General features: G+C 43.3%; 1 protein-coding gene across 2 annotated transcripts in view; it reads left to right on the top strand.

Annotated features, from left to right (window-relative positions):
* Window positions 1-13,273, top strand: part of ATP6V0E1 (ATPase H+ transporting V0 subunit e1) — a 29,596-nt gene extending 16,323 nt beyond the window's left edge. Inside the window, exons 3-4 of one of the 2 annotated variants that reach the window (XM_010972266.3) lie at window positions 6,072-6,201; window positions 12,777-13,273. In XM_010972266.3, coding sequence (XP_010970568.1) covers window positions 6,072-6,165 — 94 coding nt within the window. In that variant the 3' untranslated portion in view covers window positions 6,166-6,201; window positions 12,777-13,273. The remainder of the gene's footprint in view (window positions 1-6,071; window positions 6,202-12,776) is intronic. The other variant, XM_010972265.3, reaches the window with a different exon arrangement.
* Window positions 13,274-17,781: the final 4,508 nt, after the last annotated feature.

Here is a 17,781-nt window from a genome sequence, read left to right as displayed (position 1 = left end):
AAACAAAGCTTAGATCCCTCTGGTTTTGTGTATGCTCTCAGGGTGTGGAGAGCAACCTGGAGTCATTTTACTTCCCTCTCTGGGTTATTGCCTTCCCTTGGGCTTGTGGTCTGAGAATTACCTACATTTTTCTCACAGATACATGTGAAATGTTTGGATGTCCTGACTGTTGACAGTGGAAAGGAAATCTAGGGACCTGATCTAGCATACTATTACCTGCTGTATAAAAAAGTTTATTTTTCTTACTCTGACCATATCATCTTTTCATTTATAATTTGGCAGATAAGAGAATTTGAATTGAAAGGCCTAGTATAGAATTGAGAAAAGAAAGGAAATATCAAGTTCAGAGCAGGCAGAAATGGGGCATATTTCTACAGTAGTGAAAGGGCTGTAGTAGAGATAGGGCTGGCATCAGGTTAGTGGAAAATAACCCTCATCTGGAACCTGGGGTCCTCTTCCAAGCTCCCATGGCTGTGACGGACTTCAGTTCCTCGTGCTTGTAGGGCTGAGGCCCCATTTCCTTGCTGGGTATCAGTTGAGGTTGCTCTCCCACATGTAGTGCCTGCATTTCCCAAGCTAGCAAGAGAGAATCTTCCTTTGTGTCAAGTTGTTCTCATCCTGTAGCAGTCTGGGTCCAGTGAGGAGATAAACACCACACAGTAGGTTGAATGTGGGAGGTGTAACATAATTATCCACTAGGACAAAAGAGTAACTGTAAGTTATAAGAAAACAGCAGATGGAACCCGAAGGCTGAGGGGGGGTACCCAAGCAAGGACCGACTTGGAAGGAACTCAAACCTTGTTGGAGAAGATGTGGTCCAGCCCACCGGAGAGCAGAGAAGTTCATGAGTTTGGCCAGGCCGGAGCTGGTCTGGGCTTGCCGGCAGTGGGCCACCATCTGCAGTACAGGCAGGAGAGTGGGCCGTAGTGGCCTGGGTGTGTAGCCGGAATCCCTGTGTACTGCGAGCAGGAGGACCCCACAGCATGTAGGCCAAGCAGGGGCTCTGGTTTCTGTATCGAGAGGGCTGCAGAAAGGTTGTCTCCAGGCCAAGCCTTCCAGATCCAAGAGAGGCTGTGTTCCGGGCCTGAGCCTGTGCGAGTTCTACCAGATTCCCTCACACCCGCTCCCCCAGCTTCCGGCCCGTGCCTGCAGTGTCCCTCCAGCTCCCTCTACTGAAAAAGCTTAACATCATGCCCACTTTGAAGGAGAAAAAAAGAATTCTGTTGTTTGTTACGGAGCACATTTTAAAGGGTACTTTCCAAGCTGATTGGCAATAAAGTCATAAGTACATACACTCCAGATAGCTTTCATCAAGTAGAGTCCTGGCCCTTGTAGGCGCTCACCTGATCAGGTCAGGCCCACCCAGGATAATCTCACTATCTTAAAGCCAACTGTATCTTTTTTTTTTTTTGAGGTATAGTTGATGTACAGTATTATATAAGTTTCAGGTGTACAACATAGTGGTTCGCAATTTTTAAAGGTTATACACTATTTATGGTTATAAAATAGTGGCTGTATTCCCTGTGTTGTACAGTGTATCCTTGTAGCTTATTTGTTTTGTACATTATAGTTTGTATCTCCCTCTCTCCTCCCCCTCCCTTTCCCCTTCCCATTGGTAATGACTAGTTCTCTATATCTGTGAGTCTGTTTGTTTTGTTATATTCACTAGTTTGTTGCATTTTTTAGATTCCACGTATAACAAATATCAGAGAGTATTTGATTTTCTCTGTCAAGCCAGCTATATCCCATAATCTAATCATGGGAGTGACTATCTCATCATATCCACCATCCCTTGTTTATACAGGGTGTCTACGCAAGGGAATGGGAATTTGGGGGCAGCATCTTAGAATTCTGCCTTCTGTAGGTGTGGTGGCAGGAGAGGAGGTGGAAATGAGAATGATTCAGTGCTGCATTTACAAAATCCTTTGTAAAGTAAAATCAGTTGTATTTCATTCTGTGGCTTGAGTACATTTTTAGTGATCTCACAGAGAAGGAGAAGGAATAACTCGTATTTATGAAACATCCATTTGTCAACTACTACACAGAGCACTTTCATATATTATTCCTTTAATTCTTAACATCATGAGGCAGGAATTATTATCTTCATTTTACAAAAGGGGAAACTTAGACTCAGGGTTGTAAGCTCCCTTGCCTGGAGTCACTGTAATATTTGATGTAGCTGAAATCAAAATCCAACCCCGTCTAATACGGAATCCCACATTTTCTAATAGTGTCTAATAATGTTGCTGCATTGAAAGAATTTACGTCATTGAATTGGAGTGAGGGTATTTGACAGGGGTCATCTTGGTAGAGACAGGGCAAGTCACTTCTCTGCTGTCTCTTAAGGAGCCCGCTGATAGAGGTCACTCCTGTCATGGCCCTTTAGAGGGACAGCAGATCAGAAGAGAAGTCCTACCCAGGCCTCCCTATTCCAACAGGGAAGCTAAGCAATTACCCCCTTGACCTGTGTATCACCAGGAAGTAACCATGCCTCTGTTCCCTGTTTTCATATCTGAATGCGGAACAAAAGAACAAAGCAAGATTTGAGAGAGCTGGGTGTCGCCTTTTCTGTGGGAAGGGCCTATTTTGTGCTTGAAGAATTCAGCTAACCAAGAGCTGAGCTCGTGAGAAGTGGTCGGGAGTGTCTGTGATGAAATCACCCTATGCCTCTCTCTCCCACAGCAAACTCCGCCACCATCCTTGGTTTGTCCCTCACAAGTCATGAGCCCCTAGGGGATGGCCCCTCAGCCGATTCCCCTTGGCATCCTTAGAGCCAGAGTTACGGAGCCTGGCATTGGGAAATGATTGTGGCGTGAAAGAGGAACTCCCAAACTGCCTGATTTGTTTCATCCTTAATACCCTGTGGGAGCAGCCTGGTACCATGAGGCTCACAAGTCCTGGGTTCCCTTTCCGGCTCTATCACTGATTCGCTGTGGGGTATTAAGCTCCCTAGGACATGGTTTCTTCATTGTGAAAATGTGGAACACGGACTTGACCTCTGGTCCACTCCAGCTCTGCAGATCTCCGAAAGGTGTTCCGGCGCCATAGCTGCCTCATTTGTCTGAATAATCTCAGAAGGCACTGGGGGTTCTGGAGGCAGATGTGGAGGGTACATTTAGTTCTCTCTTCTTGGATACATGAAGTAATAGATTCACTGGAATACGATCTCTTCCCCCACCCACTTCCATCAATTCAGGGTGTTTTTTTCCTCCTTCCACTATGTTTATCAGCTTTAAAGAAAAATCTGAAGTCAGGCAGTAGTCAGAAGGGCGGGTCCAGAGCTCAGCTGGTTGGAGGGGGGAAATTCCTCCCTGGAATTTCAAATGAACTGGCCTGGGCTGTTTCCCAAGGAATTTTCTTGTACTGTGGTTTGTTAGTTTTTTGTTTTTTTTTTAAGTGAGATGTTTTGCTTGATTTGAAATATTAAAAATAGTATGTGAAATAAAATTCAGAAAAGTTTCTGAATACTGATCTGAGCAAGCAGAGTGGACTTTGTTCTTGCTTCTGGATGTTCCTTCTTTACCTCTGGTACCAAAGGCTCATGATGGGCATAAGAGTGAACAGATGGAGTCTCTGTATCCCTGACTCCCAGACGGTTTAGATTGAGCTGAATTGATGCCTTCTGAAATATTGTCAGTTAACATATTTCAGAAGGTAACTTGTGAGGCAGGAATATTAGTCAGACGTGATTTCGGGTTCAGGAGCTGCTGCCGCCTGATTAGTGTTATGACCATAGGTAAATCATTTCACCTCTCTCTGCCTCAGTTTCCTTGACCAGATTGTGGGAGAATTAAAAGAAAGAGCATTTGTAAGATATAACATCATTTTTTTTTAAAGCTCCAAGCTCCCTGGGTGATTATATCTATGTACTGTCAGGATTGAGAAGCACCACAATCCAACATCATACGAAGTGCGGGGAGATAGGGTTTTTACTGGGTAGTATGCATTTTGGGTGAAGAAAAGAGACAGAGGCGAGGTTCTAACATGTTTTGTGTTTGGCATTTCTAAGCACCGGCCAGTGATTTCAGCCTGTCCTGAGAGGACGGACGACTGTTTGTACAGTCTGCTTCCACTGCCTGCTGGGATTGGGGAGGTCCTGGGTCTCTGGAATTTTCCATGACTCTCGCTCTGCACCATTAGCGTTCGCTGCAGTCACAGCGCTTCTCAGCGTGTCTGCCTGTGCTGCCCTCGGCGTTCCTTTTTTCAGGTAGATGTTAAACCTCGGTGACAAGTCTTGGTATTTTGTTTGTGTCGAATTCTCTAGTTCCAAGGACAGATCAGAGAATCTCATCTGAATTAACTTCTTGTTTATAAAAGTGAGTCAGCTAGAGGTAGCTGTGTTGGCCCAGTGTCCTCAGGTGTCATGTTTCCGGTCACAGAACCACCTTCCGTTGGGGTGGGGTGGGGAGGGGAGGGCCGGTGCTTTGTTTCTGCAGGTGAAGCGTCTGGTGCTGGTGCTGGTCGCTTCCCCGGCCGTCTGACCATTAGTGATCAGACTCAGCTTCTTGATCCTCTCATTGGAAGAGTTCTAAAAATGACAGCAAGTGGAAGAACAGAGATCCAACAAGACCGTGACCTGGGTTGGCTTTGGCTAGTTCGCTCTCTTATAGGGGAATTGAAAGTCCTGAAATTTTAGGAGGAAACTACTGTTAACAGGACATCTCCTTCTCCGTAGAAAGCAACTCCCTACATCCCCTGCAGAGAGGACAGCAGCGTCAGGGTCCCAGGCTGAAATCCATCCTCCAGGATCACTAGTTGACGGAGTCAGGGCTTGTTTACCCCCCCCCCCCAAAATAAGAGCAGTTCCAATTTCCAGTTTAAATTCTAATTTAAAGATGAATGTCTACATTTTGGATAGGAATTCAAGGCAGTTGTTCTTCTTCATTCTGGTCTCCACTCAAGCCCCACATCCTTGGAAAGGCCTTCCTGACCAGCCCATCAAAGTAGAACCCCCGTTACCTCCATCTTTTCTGTCCCTTCACCCCACTTTATGTCCTTCCTGACATATTATATAAATTTTGTGAGGGAAGTAACATTTCATTTTCTCCTTTGTCTCTCTGGGGCCTGGAGCCTATTCGGTGCTCATTAAATATTTGTTTAATAAAGTAAAACATGGAATGATTTGAATGGCTAGATGTTTGCTCACTGTCTTTCTATTGAGTCATGGGTTCTTTGTATATTTTGGTTATTAACCCCTTATCAGGTATATGATTTGCAAATATTTCACCTTTTTTTCCCTCTGCTTTGGTCTTAGTTCAGTGATTTTCCAACTTCAGTGGGCGTATGAATTCCTAGATCAGGTATAGAACCATTTATTCAGACCTCTGTGAGCTGTATATGAAAATTTTAAAGACAGTCTTGACTATGTGCTATTTTTCTAACCCTGGGGTAGTATGTACACCATCGTACTTCCTCCGTAATTGGTCTGTGATGCAGAGGAATACCTTGTTACTTAGATTCTGAGTAAGCAGGGGGAGTTAAATGTCCATTTTCTCAGCTCCACTGGGGCCCAAAAGGTATGTAACACATTTTAGTGGTGATGGTGATTACAGACGGGATGCTCCGGTGTCATTGTCTAATTGGGAGTCAGCAGGCTGAAATGGCTGTAGCAGTGAACATGGATGTGTCATATTGGTTGTGGGTCCCGGCCTTTGGAAAATGGATAAAGTAAAGTAAACCCATTTTTCCTGAGCCTGAAAGTTGTGAAGGTGATAACTGAGATTAGACAAAAACACTCTGAGGTGAAGATACCATATGAGTTTAGGAAATCTTGGATACTTGGAAAGGGAATTGAGATAACGAGAGAAAAGAGAGACATACTGTGGTGAAGCCTCACTGCTTTGTCAGTCAGGCATCCAAACGAAGGCAGGGTGTTCTACGAAGCGTTTTGTTGTAAAACATGGTCCCGTTAGCACCATGTGTCTTATGAACTTTAAGTGTATCGAAGGTTTGGTCTGAACAGAATAGATTTAAGTTTTACTAAAGCACTCTTTTCATCCTAATCAAAAATGGTCCTGTTCCAACGTGATTTCACCACTTTTTGTTGTCCTTCCGCCCCCATTATTTTTTAGTTGGCTGATTGCGATTCTGGCCCAACTCAACCCTCTCTTTGGACCACAGTTGAAAAATGAAACCATCTGGTACCTCAAGTATCATTGGCCTTGAGGAAGAAGACCTGCTCGCCAGTGCTCAGTCGTTGAGGTGACTATGCCCTTGACCTTTCACATGAGTGTTGTCTGTCGGTCAGCTGGAGTTTGCCTTGACTTTTCCTCGGAAAACTCGGGCCTCTGCAAGGGTAGGCTCTTGCAAGTAAATGCGATCTGAATAGCAGAAATAGATGTGGGTCTTAGGCCATTCACTGTACCAAAGGATTTATTTTAAATTGTACTCTTACCCAGATGTTTAAATAAAGGTAGGATTGCATGCAGTCGTTGAGACACAGATCAAGTACGTGATTGTTTATGCTTGGTATTTCGAGCTTCTGCAACTTTAAGTGGCTGGCAGATTTTACATGAAGGGCCTCTCTGAATGCTTTGGATAGAGAGAGACAGATGCTTTTTGAAAATTGGTCTTAAAATTGCAGGTTTCATTTGGTTCTGAGGATCGGAGAAGGAGCAGTAAGGAGTGGTGTAATGGAAAGACTTATTCACAGGCTGAGAGTCGGCAAACCTGTCATTTTGTTTGTTCCTGTCTCCATTATTTCGTTAAATGGAGGTGACCGCTGAATGCTTGACTAGATTCAGGTTCAGCTTTTTTGGCGAGGGCTCTCAAGTGGTTCCGTGAACTTCGTATTGCCTTGTATCAGGAGACACACGATGTCTGTCTTCAGTGATGCTAAGGTGATCAGTGGGTTCAGGTAACAACAGCCTGGTCCCTCCAGATGTAACTGTCTCTGTCCACCTTTATCCAGTGAATTTATCCATCAATGATCTTAGCCTGAATGAAGCATTTCAGTAGAAACTGCACAGATGGTGATTTTCTATCCTATTATTACCTCTATATTTGATTAGATGAACTATTTCTTTAAAAAATGAGCTTTTCCTCACCAGCTACCATTACTTGTAACCTTGAAACATAGGTCATACAAGAAAAGCAGAATACATATTAAATTTTTTTTTTTCTTTTACTTTTTCAGAGTAAGATGTTGGTGCCCAAGTTACTTCTAGGGTATCCAATAAGGTTTTCTTTCATTTCCAGTTTTAATCAGTTGCACATTTGTTACCCTTTTTATGTTCAGTTCTTTCTTTGGCGTTATGGGAGTCTCTGTCTAGACTGGCTTCCGGGTCCTTTTGATATTAGTCTTTGATAGTTTTCTTTCTGGCAACATCAAGGTGTTCAGACCTTTCTTGTATGTTTCTTGTCCCAGACGTGGAATCAGCTTTTCCTCCAACTGCTTTCTGAGTCTCCCACTTGAAAGGATCCCTGGTTCACTAGACAGTCCTCAAGCCCCATGGACCCTGGTTTTTTTCAGCGGTAGTGGTGTTTAAAAGCCATGATCAGATGGCCAGGTGCCTTCATTTCTGCCGAGGTGTTGTTGCTACCAAGCCTTTACAGCAGACAAAGGCAGGAAGTATAGATTTTTAAAGAGAAAAAAAAAAATTATCATGAGTTCATGTTAGTGTTTCTAATTCAAATTTAACATTACAGGGTTTTTATCTGACTTCTTTGGTTTTATACTTGAATATCATTCACATATACTGAAAATCTTGGCTCCTAAAGGCAGTAACGAAATTACTTACTTTGATTATCCTCTTACATATATGAGATAGTTTCAAAATACCACCAATATAACTACTAACTATAAGTTTATCGAATGCAATTGAGGATTTCTTTGCTGTTTTATATTGTCCTTAGAACAAATAAAGGACAGAATGCTGTTTTGGGAGGTCAACTGAAATAATTGTTTCCTCTGGTGGTTATCAATTTATACACAGATTAAGATGGTTTATTTTGTATTCAATTTTCTAGTAATTTTTTTTCTTTGCTACTTTTTTTGAATATGTAAAATATTTCCAGAGTCAAGATTATAATTAAGATATATTCATAGAAGACTATATCCTTCCACTGTTTCTCTGTGCAAAGATCAGCAAACGTATACGTGTGTGTGTCCATCCCCCGCTACACACACAGCTGTTACAGAAGAGATACCATATTACATGTACTATTCGGTACCTTGCTCTTTTCACTGAACAGTATATCCTAGAGATTGCTCCTGTCAGTGTTTAGAGATCGTCCTCAATTCTTTTTATAGCCATTGATATCCTTTCAGATTATTTCCAGTCTTTTGCTATTACTGATAAAGCCATGGTGCCATCCTGTGCATATGATGTTTTTGTATTTTTACCAGTGATCTTTGGGTTAGAGTCCTTGAAAATGGAATCTCTGGGTTAACGGTATATATACTTTTCCTTGATATTACTACATTCTGTTCTATAGGAATTGTACCATTTTTGCATTCCCACCAACATTATATGTGAGTGCCTTTTCCTCATAAGCCTTATGTTTGCCAATCTGGTAGATAGGCAGCTTTTTTTTTCCCCCTTGGAGTTCTTTCTTTGCCCAAAGGGATTTTGATTCCCTTTTATATAGATTTTTTAAAAATACGATTCATGTATTTTTTTAACCTGCCTTTTTTTCATCAGGTTCTGTTTTCTCTCGTTCTTCTTAACTATAGTGAATATTAGGTATGGATGTTGCTTGGAGTTTAAAGCAGAGAACTTTAGGCCTCAGAGTGGGATCTGGTTCTAACATTGCCTTTCACTTACCATCTCTGAGCCTTATTTCCTTCCCTTACAAGAAGTAAATTGGGCCCTTTGGCCCTGAATAACACTGTGTGTGTGAAATCTGAAGGTTTCCTTTGGCCAGTCTCTTCAGTGTCATGTGTCCATAGCCTGATTGATGAATTCCTAACATTTGCAGTTGGATCCACAGCACAGACTAGCACTGCTTAAAACCTTTATATTAAAGGTTGTTCCTTTAAAAGCAAAACACTGGGAAATAGAGCACAGCCAGGCAACCCTACTTATAAACATGTCACATTCATTCCATGTTTGAGGCAGTGATTGTGATTCCGTAACTGTAGGCCTTTGGAGTTATCACATCAGGAGATCTAATCTCTGCCTAACATTGGAGCAAACAGAACTCTTAAGACAGGACTTCACTTCTCTTGGTAAAATCCAAAGAATGAGCTAAACCAAATCCCCTTTAGAACTTTGAACTTCTACACAACGTGGAATGATAAAGGAGTGCAGAGACCAGATATAGGCCTGTCTCCACCTGGTAAGGAAAAGTGTTCAGGTCTGTATATGATTCTTTAAGAGGCCAGATTTGGAAAGTAGGAGGTGTAAGCCAGGCATGGTATTCAGCAGAGAAAAATGAGGAACAGTCATGAAAGCTTTTGCATAATTTTATACACATGAAGTTGAATTGGTTCAAACCACACAGTTAAATAGCTAGCCAGTCCTTTCGCTACTTTAAACACTTTCATTGCCATGGTTTTCTTTCATATGTTGATAGGCTGAGTTACAGCACACTGTGTTTATTGGCTGGAAGTCTTACCCAGTACTTTTAAGAACAGTGCTCACTCCATCTCTGCGTCCTGCCAGCCTCGTCTGCCTCTAGAGCCTCGATTCCTAAGATTCTAATGGACCTGTCACATCACGGTTGCTGTTTTTCTGATGTCCCATTTTCCTGCAGCTTTGGGGGTCTGATGCTTGTACGGAGTCCCCTTGGAGTGGCTTCAGACCAGTGTGCTGTAAGTTAGTTGATAAACCACATCATTGTAGTATGTTTAGATAAGCCTGTGTGGTCTGCCACAGTCCTAAAGGGCAGGCATTCTACTTTATTACAAAGTCTGGACCAGAGAGGAACAGCGTATTGGTAATTAGGCCTCTGCCCCGAGGGAGCTGTTTTTCTATGCGTTCCAAAAATATTTGAGTGTCACGAGGTGCATAGGGTTTCAGGGAAGGCTGTGGGCTCTGAAGGGGTTCATGATCTGCTGAGAGGTTGCAGTGAAGCCAGGCTTGTGAAAAGTTCAACTGTACAAGGTGTTTCATGGTTAAAGAACCTGCCGTAGTTTTCTGTGTCACTTAGTGTCAGAACTTGTTCGATCGCTTCTTTCTCCTCTTCCTTGAATCCAGTGGAGCCTGGGATGTCTCTTGTGTCTGCCCCTCCTTTCTGTTCCTCTGACGGGGACCCCAACTTCTGACCCAGTCGCTGCAGCTCTGAATGATTGCAGTGGTTTCTCATCAGGCCTGCCTGTCTCTTCACTCAGGGTGTCCGCAAACCACCGCCCTGTTCATCTTCCTGATGTAGCACCTCCCGAAACACATCACTGCTTTTTGCCCCAGAATTTTCACCCCTTCTCCATGGCCTACAGCAGGACTTTTTTTTCTTTTAACCTGAAGGCCCTGATTTTCATGGATACGTGCCCCTTGAAATGCTGTATGTAACATGTTGTAAGCACAGCCTGTCCAGGTCACCGAAGGTCCCCATGGGCCACAAAAGATAAGAATGACTCATCTGTAGGTTCTGTCCTGCTCTCTGACTTGGCGGTCAAGGCCTTCCCAGTTCTGCCCTCAGATCACCTTCTCAGCCTCTTTTTCACTGCTTTCCTCCATGGTTACCTATTGGTTTTACCGTTTTCGTGCTCTTGACCTAATTAGCTTTACTTAGCTTTTCCTGCTTCTCACTACCTCACAACATTCATTAATTCAGAGGGCAGATTGGTAAACTTACTATTCCGTGAACATTCTTCTGCTTTCTTGTCTCCACTCACTCATTCTCTTGGAATTCTTTCTGATATTTTCTTTCTCTTTGAGTGTCCAGCTTGCAGATCCCTGTACTTCCTTTCCTGGCCACCGGGCTTCACAGTGATTTCTTCTCAGTATATTTAGCTCTGCAGTTTTTGCCATCCATTCAGTGCATTGCCTTGGATTGTGAAACACTCATGCCTTTAGTTTGCTTAAATACCTCTTATAGTTAATCTCCTACAATAAATACATACCTTACGTATAATAGTAAAGAAGGAATTATTTTGTGAATTTATCTGAAGTGAAAAAATACAGATAAAAATGAGACCTCTTCTGTGTTTTAAAAAATATATTCACTCATCCTTCCCTGAACAGATATCCTGATTCCAGTCCTAATATTTTTATGTTGTCTTCATTCTCGGTTTTATCTGAAAGTAGCTTTGTGATTCCCTTATTTAAAAAAATGAGAAGATGACAGGGACCCTTTTGTTGAGTTGCCCACCTCCACCCTGAAATGTCCATTTCATATCAGAGAGATGAGTAGAGTATGGGCTTCTTTAATTCACTCAAATCGAACCACAAGTCTGTGCCGTTTAACATAACACTCACATGTCTTAAAACTGGTATCACTGAGCTTGAGTGAAAATTACCCCCTGTTTCTATGTGACTTTTCAAAAGTGAAGACCGATTTTCCCTCTTTGTGATTATTCATTTGCCCAAAAAGGCCTGAACAGTCTAAGGAAATCTAACCAGTGTGCTCTTCATAAGAAATTAACACACAAAACGTCTGGATTCACTGCTTCAAGTCTTCTCAAGTAAAATGTATAATCTGCCTGGAAGTCAGGTCTGTGCAGAGGACTGTTTTGCTGGCCTAAGGAGAAGAGAAAACGATCATTAGATTAGAAGAGAGCTTTTGTGGAGCTGTGGAAGAAACCGGTAGCTCTGGTAATTGCCCCGACTTGGCCTGCTCTGGTTCTTTTCCTTAGTACACGGCGAAAACAGTCCTCTAATCACATCCTGACCTGACGGGTGTTTTGTTTGCAGTGCCCTGCCCTGGTGAGTCCCCGGCAGTCTGGGACTTTCTGCCGTCAGGGGCAGTCGGACCGCCCAGCCTGCCTCAGTAAGACGTAGTAGCGGCCTCATGTCTGCTGCTGGGGCCGTGGGAAACCTCTCATTTTGTCACCCTGCCCTGTGGGTTCTCCTGGTTGTGCCCACTGATTTGGAAAACCTCAAGGGCCCACCTGATCTCTCTCCACGCTTTTCAACCTTCAGTCTTTTCAGACCTGCCTGCCTCAGCCATGCCTCATCCGAATTTAACTAGCCCCCTCGCTCCGCTGCCCTTAACCCTCAACATTCTGGCAAATGGTGGGTCATGACCAGCTTGTTTTCTCATCCACCAACTCAAGGCTTGTGTGGAACTTCCCTCTGAAAGACACTATTTAATTTCTATTTTCTCTCTCTCTTTTTTACTGGAGTATAGTCGATTCACAATGTTGTGTGAAGATACCTATTTTAAGTGTTTGCTAACTTTGCGAAGGTGGTGGTGCAGCTTTAAGCTTCCAGAAAAAGAGATTCTCATCTGTCACCTATACTTGGGGGGAGACAAGAACAATGAGCAACCTCGAGGACCAAGGACCCTGCTTTTTAGGACGTAGAGGAAAGCTGGCCCGCCTGCGGGAAGCCCCCTTCCGTGCTGTAAGAGGGCAGGTGCACATGCAGGTTCTTGAAACCCAGGTGACCTCGTCAGATCCCAGTACGGTCGCTTCGCCCTTCCTGCTTTCCGTGACACAGTCAAACCGTGACTTGGGATCCTCAGTTTAGCGTTGTCCTTGGTACCTGGACCTCCTGTCACAGCTCTGCAAAACCTGCCCAAACCTGCATGTTCACTGAGCCTGGTTTCATTCCAGTATTTAGGGAGCACCTGTATATTTTAAATTACTGAACTGGTTGACTTTCTCCATGCTAACATTTCGCCCTCCTGCGGATGGCGTGAGGCCCAGTCACTGGGACGGTTTTGTTTTGCAGGTCACGAAGACAGTGCCTCAAGATGCAAAATCACCTCCATACCCAGACCACCTTCCTCGACTCGCCCCTTTCGGCCATCCGCTGCCTTAAACGTTCACACCACACTTGAATATCTTAGTCTACAACGCAGTATTTTTTCCTATCACCTTTTTTTACACTTTGATGAATGATGTGCCTATTTAACCTAAACTGTGCTGCCTCCGCAAAATGTTTCTGTCCTCTTCTGAGACGGAAAGTGCTGTTCTTCTGGGAAGCACGTTACTCTCTCCTTGGAACCTGTGGATTTGAAGATGGCTCATGCAGCTCACAACACGGGAATCAGCGAAGTGTTTAAAAACTGTCACAGGACAACAGGACCCCAGTGGGGCAGTCAGTGGGAAAACATGTTCAGAGGGGAAAATCTGTCTCAGCAGACTTATACCAAAGTATATTTTCAGGGTGAATTTCTTATTTCTGCCATCTCTTGGAATAAATTATTTTTCTGCTTTCTATGGAAATCTGGTTTCGGTGTTTGTTAAGCTCATTTTTTTTTTTAAGCTTTCCTATCTCTAGATAATTCCTTTTGGAAAAATGATTTTGTAGTTCAAACTTAGCTTGAATGTATAAAACTGGCCACGTGGTTCAAGATACCTGAATAGTCTGGTAAGTACTATTCTTCATCAATCCAGTAAACATTTGAGTGCACGCTGTAGCCACTGGAGGAATCAAAGATGTGGAAATCGGGTCCCTGGAAGTTCAAGAGCTGATGTGCTATTTGGAGAGGTAAGGTTGGTACACACAGAACTGTAATACCAGGCCGTGTTTGACCATTGTCCGCAAAAACGTGGTTATGATGCTGGGCAGGTAGAGGGGCAGGACCAGCCACAGGGACGAGCCGGAACCAACAGTTTCTTGTATCATCACACAACCGGAAATAGGACTGAAAAATCAGGCAATGGAAAAGCCGAGGACGGGGACAGTAAATTTGTGTTTTGGTAGTGGGTACTTCAGTAATTCACTAATTTGGGGCCTTTATTAGTGTTAAGAAATTAAAAATGAAAATGGATCTAAATTTTCACCAGCTCTTGGTTCTTTGACAGCCAGCCAAGAGTGGATTTCCTGTTTTGCAGTTTGTGCTTTTCTATTCCTCCCAGTCTATCTGAACTCATTGCTTTGCTATTCTTAAGACCAAAGAGAGTTTCAAGCTGAAGTGACTCTCCTGCTTTCATTTCTTTCTTTTCATCCTGGGCTTTCATTTTGAACTTAAAAGTTTTCCTAAGAGGCAACTCCATACTTTACCTTTCCAGCAAACAGGCCTCTGTAGCTAATTTCATGGAGTCCAGAAAATAGTGAAGATTTGGTGTCGAAGGGACCACAGTGATATATGCTGACTCCATCGTTTTATGATGAGGAACCTGAGCCCAGACGGGGAGAACTCCGTGCACAGTGTAACGTAGCCGGTCGGGGCGGACAGGGGAGTAGGATCTGCGTTCTCTTGTTTCCGCCCTGGGGCACTTCTCACTTGCCCCCTGCCCCTCTCAGAGTTTCGTTGGCCAGGAGCCACCTCTGGGGCTCGGGTGGGAGGGAAGAATTCTGCCTTTGTGGGTGACCAAGCTGAATTTCATCAGAGCAACTTATTTGACCCTTAATCATTATTTGTCATCGAAAAAAGCAATGCTGATGGTTACTATGGGTACATAAAAGGATGCCACAGTCTTTGAGCCCTGACTGTGGTCAGGGGAGTATGACTGTGTACCCAGATTCAAATCAGTCACCCACTGCCCATCATCGCTGGAGGTTGGTCTGAAACCTTTCCACCACCACCACCCCGCCCCCGCTGCTTTCCAGCAGGCCCCCGTGGGTTTGAAGCTGAGCCGCATGGTGTGCCTAATACGTTGCTTCCCTTGAGAGTTGCTTTTGCCTGATGGGCAGCCTCCACAGGTCCAGTGCAGCAGACCGGGCTGCAGCGTGCTTGCAGCCGTGATGGAGGGCAGTCTCAGGCTCTTCTCATTCACGGTAGTGGCTGAACACATTCCCGGTCTCACGGCAGAGGTGAAAGCAGAGGTCACGTCCTTGCTGATCCAAGCCCCCGAGTTCTGCCTTACTCTGTCACTTTGTCCAGATCCATTTTTGCACTCCTTGTTTGCTGTGAGACATTGGGATTACATTGCTTTTTGCACTTGGGCCTGCTCACCGTTTGGTGGGATCCGATTTCCTACAGATACGAGTAAGGAAATTTTGTGTGTTGACCGCACTAACAGTGGGGAATGCAGGGCCATGAGCACTGAAGGGCCTGGTGATGTGCCAGGGAGGTTTTGAAAATCCTGCTCAGTAAGCCTGCTCGGGAGGTGAAGGCCCTAATAAGGCAGCAACTCAGGCCTGAACCTAGAAGGTTTTCTCCAAACCCTCCTGGTATTTACTCCTAATGAAGCCCCAGCATAAAGCCTATGAAGAAAAAAGGAGCTCATTTCCCAGCCAGCCTGGAGATCAAAGATTAGTCCCCCAGAAAGACTGATTGCAAGCTCCTAGCAGCCAGGTCCTCTGGCTCTGTCCTCACCGAGCTGTATCACTGTTGTTGAAATGAGGGAATGATGAGATCAAGTCGGCTTTTGTGGGGGAAACTCAGTAAGTTCCCTTTGTCCAGGAAGTCACTTCACCTTTGAGCCTGTTTCCTCACTTATGAAATTCTTAAGGATATTAAATGCAATTAACAGGTAAACTCAGACATATGTTTTCCTGTCACCTCCCTAATAACTGAACCATTTTGTTACAACACAGGCCAGCATCTGAGATGGATATGCTTATGAATCCTGTTTCCTTTGTCAGTGCCCTTTCTCCTGTGCTTGCCAGGGCCCAGATTGCAAGAAGCTCCATCCAGCCCTTTAAAAGGATCCTGGAGGTGTCTCTCTCTTCCAAAGCCTGTCTGGTGAACATGGTGTGGCCTGGGATGATCACTAGACTAGGGGAAGCCCTAGGTTTGCAGTTATTCCATCATTTGCTAGCTATGTAACTTTGAGAAAGTCATTTAACATCTGAGCCTCAGTTTTTTCATCTATAAAATGGAGATAATACCAGACCTTTCTGCTACACAAGGTTGTTACCAAGTGAGATGGTGGTAAAGATGATTTGTAAATTATGATAATACACAAAAGGTATTTTTCAAAGAAATGGCGAAATCCCTAGGACCCACTGACAGTACTTTTCTATAAAGATAGGCCCCAGAGGGGCAACCAATTGATTTTTTGTTTTAAACATATGGTTTCCCTTTTGTTTAGTCATTTGTACTTGGGTTACAGAAAAATAAAAGGCACACCCCAGGCTCCAGGCCTGAGCTCTGAGCAGGGAGCTGGATCTCTTAGAAACAATCATCACGTAAGTATCTAGACCACATCCTTCCTGCCCTTCCAGGTTCTGGCAGCTTGTGTACCAGAACGGCAGTATTTCTGGCATGCTTTTGAAGATGCAGTCCGAGGGTCATTGGTTTCTTTTAACATTGTTTTTGTTATTTTCTTTAAACATAGAATGATGTCTATACCCTCATTTATTACTGACCCAAGAACTTTTTATTGTATCTTCCTTTGGTGTTGCTTCAAAAGTAGCACCTTTTTGTTTATTTCTTCTGGCCAGTTGTTATTTTTAGCAATGGTAGGTATTCTGCCACGCAGAGGCAAATTTAGAATTGAGAAATTATTTTAAATTGTTGCTCTGACTCCTGGAAGATTTTGCCCTAGATTATTTCATCTTTCAAAAACTTGAAGTCATTTGCTTCTTCATTAACTATATTTAAGTTGTATTTTAAAAATATATATCTAAGCCTTTTTTGGGTGGGGGGAGGTAATTAGGTCTACTTATTTATTTGTTTTTTTGTTTTGTTTTTTTTTAATGGAGAAACTGGGCATTGAACCCAGGACTTCGTGCGAGCTAAGCACACACTCTACCACTGAGCTATACCTTCCCCCATAAGCATGTTAGAATGGCTTCATCACCCCATTCCTCTATGCTGGAGCTCTCTTCTGCTTGGGAAACAGATGTATTCAAAGCAGAGATGTTATTTTTCTTCCCCCTGCCCTTTTATTTCAGTTTTCTCGCAAGAATTGAATGTATGAAATTAATGGTAGAAAATCCATAGTTTTCTAAGGAAACAAGCACAATGTAAAATGCCATTGTAGAAGATATCTATCATAGCACAGTTAATGGACAGCAAACGTAATGCTCAACAAAAGGAGATGCTTACGTAAGCCATGCCGCATCCAAATGGAGGAATACTGCAATGCATTTTAGTAACTTCTTTTCTCAGAATATATGCCTAGAAAAGAGATTGAAAAGACAAACAACAAAGCTGTTAATATTGCCTCTGATTGGTGATTGCAAGTGACTGTAATTTTCTTTTTCCTTTGAGCATTTTCTCCAACGATGATGTAATAGTTCAGCAAAAAGAAACAAGTTACTTTAATAACAAAAGATAATAGGATATTATGTTAAGAGGGGGAAAAAAAACCAGGATTTTAAACTTACATGCGTAGAAAAAAAAACCTGATAGGTCATAGACCAAAATGTTGATAATAATTATTCTACAACTTTGTGTATTTTCCAAATTTTCCACAAAGCTTGTATTTTATAATCGGGGGAAAACGGTGTTTTGAGAGGGAACATTGTCAGAATAGTGTTAATACTTCCTTCAAACATTATATAACACACACACACTTTTTTTTTTTAAGTAATTCAGGGTCAAGGGAAGTGAAGTCAGCTAGATTTATTAAAACACTGAAGCTATTCTGAATCAATGAAAATCAGCGTGTTCACACAGCAGTTCTGATTAACTGTTTGCATTGTGCAGGACAGAGTACAGAGCATTCAGCTCATAAAACGCCGGCCTCCTTTTGTATAGGTGCTCACAGTGACGGCATGGTGGAATGAAAAGGGAGCATTGATTTTGATTCTGCCCACATAGAAAAGTGGAAGCCTGGGGTATTAATGTTCTGGGGTCCCACATGGCTATGAACAAGCCCCACTGTTCTGCCACTCC

This window comes from Camelus bactrianus, chromosome 22 (assembly GCF_048773025.1).
Source record: "Camelus bactrianus isolate YW-2024 breed Bactrian camel chromosome 22, ASM4877302v1, whole genome shotgun sequence".
Classification (NCBI taxonomy): domain Eukaryota; kingdom Metazoa; phylum Chordata; class Mammalia; order Artiodactyla; family Camelidae; genus Camelus; species Camelus bactrianus.
Note: the sequence above shows the minus strand (reverse complement) of the source record. Positions and strands in the feature narration are given on the sequence as shown.